The sequence below is a fragment of the Cynara cardunculus genome (assembly GCF_001531365.2).
Source record: "Cynara cardunculus var. scolymus isolate 2C chromosome LG 14, CcrdV1, whole genome shotgun sequence".
Lineage (NCBI taxonomy): Eukaryota > Viridiplantae > Streptophyta > Magnoliopsida > Asterales > Asteraceae > Cynara > Cynara cardunculus.
The window spans coordinates 1,446,877-1,452,784 of NC_037541.1; the positions used below are offsets into that span (position 1 = coordinate 1,446,877).

A 5,908-nucleotide genomic window follows, 5' to 3' on the forward strand; every position below is an offset into this window, starting at 1 on the left:
TTGAATGATGAACAATTCAAGAAGAATAGCTAGGAAAAATGAAAGGATTGCGTTAAATGCAAACATAAATGAATAATAAATGTTTTATAAAAATTATAATGGAAATTAGAAAAAATAAAATAAAATAAGGATATATGAGAAAAAAGATGAATAGGTTTCTAACATTTAGGAGAAGCGATGTCATCAATATTGGTTTTTCATTTACACATATTAGTTATCTAAAGTATACTTTTTCTTCGCAAGTAATGTCAGAGGTATCTTCAATCATTATGGAAATTCCATTGTCTCTACAATTAATATATTCCCTAGAAAAGAAAGGGGTAGTCAAATTGAAAAAAGAAAACCAGTAAAAAAAACATGTTGAAGTTTGTTGAGGCCACATCATAGTTTATAGTACTTTCAAGATTTCATCATCGGACCATTATTGTCATAATATGTTTTTCATTTACACATATTAGTTTTCTCAAAATATACTTGAAAAAAGATAATCATTAAAAAACATGTTGAAGTTTGTTGAGRCTACATCATAGTTTGTAGTACTTTCAAGATTTCATCAGCGAACCATTATTGTCATAACATTCCATCATCGACCATGTTGTCATCAAAACTCTAAAAGCGTTGTCAAGAACAAACTATCGGTTTCMTTGAGGAAACTTAAGAAAATTATAGAAGAGAAAAGTAAAAAAACAAAATCCCAAAATCCCAACAAAAATAAGAAGAAATGCATATCTGAATTAGTCTTGTCGAATAAACTTAAAAATAGATTTGTTGAAAAAGAATAAAATTTATGAAATAGAAAGCAATTAGGTGATAGAGATGGAGAAAAAAAGATTGAATGATGAACAATTCATGAAGAAGAACTAAGAAAAATGAAAGGATTGTGTTAAATGAAAAATCTTTATAGAAATTAGAATGAAAATTAGAAAAAAAAGATTAAAATAAGGATAAATGAGAAAAAAGATAATTTCTAACCTTTAGGAGAAATCATGTCATCAATCTTGGTTTTTCCTTTGTGATAATATTTTTAAGAACATAATCAATTGTTTCTTGATAGCAATTCATGTCAAACTATATCAAGAGGAAGAGATTGAGAAATAAAGAGATGAAGAGATAAAAAGTTGGAGAAGGTAAATGTCTATTAAATAAATAAAATAAATGTCTATTAAAAAGAAGTTGAATAGCCTAGGGGGTTAAACTTATCTTGAATGCTTATTAAAAAGTTGAATAATTTGGGAGGTTAAACTTCGTTGGATGCAAAATTACCAAATGATCTCATCTATTATGAAATATACAATTTGCTTGTAGGGGCATAATAGTCTTTAACTTAATTAGTATTTTAAAAAACAAAAAAAAAGGAGAAAAAAGATAAATAAGCTCCTAACTTTTAGAAGATGCCACATCATACATAGTGGTTTCTTCTTTAATATATATATATAGATTTCGAAGACGGATTTTTATCCTTTCTGATAAAAATTTAGGAAGTCCTGCGAGAAATTTTTCTTTCCAAAATTCTTTATTACTGTCTGGTAAAACAAAAAATTGAGAAAGAAAAGTATCTTTATATCATTTAAAATGGGATAAAGTAGGACATCTTAAATTTATTAACTGCTCTTGAGCAGTTTCTGTTTGTATATTACTTTTGCCAGAAAAATTGGCATAAATAATATACAACAGAGTATGAACGGAATCATGAATTGGTTCCGATGTATTAGGGGATGGTTTAACTGCTTGCAAAATTGTCTGTTTTGCATCTTGAGTTAAATAATTATCCCACCAGGATTTCAATTGACCAGTAAAACCTTTTATCAGTAATCCACTGATAGTTTGGTCTTTATTATCCTTGTTAGCATAAGCAGAGGCACACGTAATCATAAGATGAATTGTACGAGAAATTTGATTCTCACTTAATGCATCAATATTCTATTCATAAATGGAATTTCCATCAAATTGATTATTTAAGGGTAGGTCTTCCTCAAATAATAAATTCATTGGAGATGGCCTAGGATAATAGGGTTTCCTAGTTTTAAAATTTGCTCCTCTCTGATAAGAGATACGTTGAATCTGTGATGGAAATGTTATATTTCCAATATTAGATTCATTTTTATCTTCTAGGGTCATAGCCTCTAGCTGAGTTATTAACTCTTCTTCATTGGGATTCAGAGGGAATAAATAAAGGTGCAACTCCTTTATTTTTTTGATCATTATTACTTTTAATATCTAAGGCTTTTAGCCTTTTAAGTATTTCTTCCTTTAATTATGTCTTTTTAGACAAATTTATCTTTCCAACTTGAAAATCAACTTGGAATGGAACATGTGTTGATGAACACTCAGGAAAATTATTTAATTTTTTATTTTCAATTCTATTGAATTGTTCTCTAATAGATTGAAGAGATAGAATGGTGTAATTATTCTGTTCAATAACAGATTCTATTGAAGAGGATTTTTTGTAGGGTGAAGCTGGGATTTCTTCATTATCCCTATTTATAATTAAATTCATATCAGGAGGATGAATACTCCTAATAGTTTTCTTTCCTCTCGTTAAGTAAGTTTTATACTTACTTTCTAGACYAAGAATATAATCCTGATCCGAAAAATTAGGAAAAATATATCCTTTTAATTTAAAAACTCTTTCAATGTATTCGAAAAAGTTAATTTCAAGGTCATCACCYATACTTTTAATCATGTTTTGCAATGAATTACTTATGTTTTGTAATATATAATAAATTATGTTTTCTATCCCTGGGGTCTGTTAAAAGCTTCTGTTTTTGGCGTAATTAATAGCATATAATATTTCTAGAAAATGATGTATGCGATAACGCCAACATCAAATTATTGAGGTTACTGTTCATATGACACATGCAATGACGTCAGCACCTCAATTATTRTATTTACKGTTCTTCTGCTTTTTCGGTCTTTATATAGCCGATTGTTTTTTTTATTTTTGGTGTGCAATTTTTAGAGTTCTCTCTATATATATAAATATCAATTTTGTAATCCTTTGTATTATAGTTTGATATTAATAAAAGATAGCCTTTGTGTACTTATATAGAGTGATCCTGTATAGTTGATCCTGTAAAGTTATATAGAGTGATCCTGTATAGGCAGTGCTAAACAAAGAATTTCCTTAATTTGTTGTTTAATCCTTTTGACTGCATTAGTATGCTCATTAGTCCATGYTGGAGGATTATTTCTTAACCTTTTTAGTTCTTATAYTGAATTTATCATTGTTTATATTGACGATGTTTTGGTTTATAGTCATAAATGATAACCGGATCGCAAGCAGAAATGTAATATCCTTTTATTAATAAGGCAAATATATTACAAGAGATTGATTACAAGAGGAGAGGGATAAGATTCTAATCTAAGACATGAACAACAAAACAAAAAGCAGCTATATAAAGCCGAAAAAAGAAAAGCAACAAAAAAGATGGAGGTACTATTAGCACCACTAACTTTTTACAAATAATTGAAGTTCACAGTAACTTCAATAATACGGACTTTTATTTTGTCAGGAAGACAAATAGGATATAATCCTCATTGAGTAAACCAGGTTATAAACCAATTTGGAAATTGTTCCTTCTGGCTAAACTATGAAAATTGTATCCACCAGGAAAATTTCCTTTGCCTGTTTTCATAATAAAAATCATGTTCCCAGGCATTGATATAATCAAAATAATTGAATCGAAGAATAGTACTTCGATACCTCAATGTTTTGGTGAATTCATATTGTTTGAATAAATCACCTTCCCATTGATCAGGTCTAATTACCCTTTTAATTATAGCTTTGCTATAAGCAATTTCTCCACTGAATTTGTGGCAAGAAGAATATCTTGAAAATACTGAAAATCTTTTGGATAAACAAAAGAATCAGCATTATTCTTGAAATAGAATGCAGAAACCTCATGAGGTTTTAAATGAGTATATTTGTTTTCAATGGGTATTACCCATTTTGTTGAAATTGGAATATATGGGAAAATATATTCTCCCGGATGCATAGCATCAATTGCTAGCTGATAAGCATCTGCCCGAAGTTTTTCTTCAGGTGCTTTTATCAATTCAAGAAACACCACTTGAAGAACTAGAAGGTACTGATGATGTCGAAAATCTATGAGATGAATTATCTTTTAATCTAATAATTCTCTCTTTTGAAAATCGTAATTCAACATCACCATTTGGATGTTCAATTATTTCTTCCAATTTTTCATTTTCTTGTTTAACTGGTTCATTAGCCTGTTCCAAAATCCATTGCTCAGGAAACTTAACTTCTTCCCAAGAAATAGTTTTTGAAATTATTTTATTGCTTTTAGCCATATTTGTAATAAATAAAGTTGTTTTTCTTTTATCATTCAAGTTTTGAATTTGTCTGATATGAGAAACAAATGTGCTCATTACTTTATAATGAAATCTATAAATAAGAATGACATTTTTCAACCCTGGTAACATGTCATAACCTTCAGATTTAATATCCAAGGATAAAGCACGCATAAGATGCGGATCATTTAATGATAAGGTGAAATTTGGAAAGCACGAAAAATATATCGGCCCATCACAAAGACTTGATTCTATAACTCCAATGAGTGAATCATGAAATTTGAGATTTCTTTTGTCATGAAGACATACTAAAACAGAGGTGTTTAAACCTAGTCTGGTTGCAGGTTTCAAAGCAACTTGAATCATACCCAAATGCAAAAAATTATATTTCTGCTGATGTTGTTTAATTCGCTTCGTTGATAATAATTGAAAAGTACTATACCCTTGGGATATAGGCATAGATTCTTCAACCGTTTCAATGATATAATCAGATTTGAATGAGAAATTAGATTTATAAATTTCATTCGGTTTTGATTTTGGTAATTTCCAATTACATAGATCATAATCTATGGTTTCGTTTAAAATTAATTCTTTGTTTCTATTAGAAACAGATGAAGATGATGATTGAGAAGAATTTCTTCTCAAACACCTAATTATCTTACTCATTAACTCAGACTTTCTCTACAGTCAACGACTTTTATCAGAAATGTATTCGGAACCTCTACCTGGGTATCAAAAAGTAAACAAACAAATGAAATTAATTAAGTCAGTTATGAACACGACTTGGTATCAAAGAGTAAACAAACAAGTGAAATTAAATTGGTACCTTGATTAAGGTTCTTCAATCACTACGAGTGTAAGAGCTTCTTGATCTGATCTATAAGAAGTATGGCAGCTGGTTGATTAATCATGAATGGTGGTGTTGAAGGATGAAGCTACTTGAGTTGCTATATATAGAAGGATGAAATATCTTGGCTGCCTCTAAACTCATCCATGGTTATCTTTTTAACTATGGTTAGTGTTTACAGTTTTGCTATTTCCAGGCCACAAAAACCATTATCAAGTCTTCCCTCCAAATATTGATTTTTAATTAAATCACTAAGTTTTAAAATTATTAAAGAAAATATTAAAACTATTAAAAAAAACTCAATTAGATTGTTACTTTTTGTAGTTAATTTAAGAATGATGAGCAATAATCATAAGGGTGTTGTTTGATTGATTTGAGCTTGACTTCAAATATCAAAAGTATCAGGAGGTTTCAGATTCAAATCCAAAGAAGAATAAAAATCCCCTTGTGGCCACGGACGTTCAAATGCGGGGTGACTTCGAGCTATCTGCAAAGCAGGTGGTCATCCTGAGATTAGTCGACTCGTATAGCGGGTTAGATATCCACGTTAATAATAAAAATGATGATCAATTAGAGCATGTTTACCAAATGGTTATTGGGTAATATATATTTATCGGTAAAATTTCTTATTTTCAGCTGTCAAAATAGATTAACGTTTTTTTATTAGACAAGTGTTTATTGGTAATAATTTCTTTTTCTCACTTAACTGATATCTTGGTCTCGCCATGTCATTAACCAGGTAAGATTTTT

General features: G+C 29.3%; 1 protein-coding gene across 1 annotated transcript; it reads right to left on the minus strand.

Annotated features, from left to right (window-relative positions):
- Positions 1-3,276: 3,276 nt before the first annotated feature.
- On the minus strand, positions 3,277-5,235 carry LOC112526483. The gene is made up of 2 exons (XM_025136771.1): positions 5,138-5,235; positions 3,277-5,036 (listed from the first exon to the last, which is right to left on the minus strand). Exon 2 carries the CDS (start codon positions 4,975-4,977, stop codon positions 4,057-4,059), a length of 921 nt encoding a protein of 306 aa, XP_024992539.1. The 5' UTR covers positions 4,978-5,036; positions 5,138-5,235; the 3' UTR covers positions 3,277-4,056.
- Between the last annotated feature and the right edge of the window lie 673 nt (positions 5,236-5,908).

Bases quoted from the DNA above. Each gene is read 5' to 3' on its own strand.
- LOC112526483 (XM_025136771.1), bottom strand. From the start codon at position 4,977: ATGAGTAAGATAATTAGGTGTTTGAGAAGAAATTCTTCTCAATCATCA.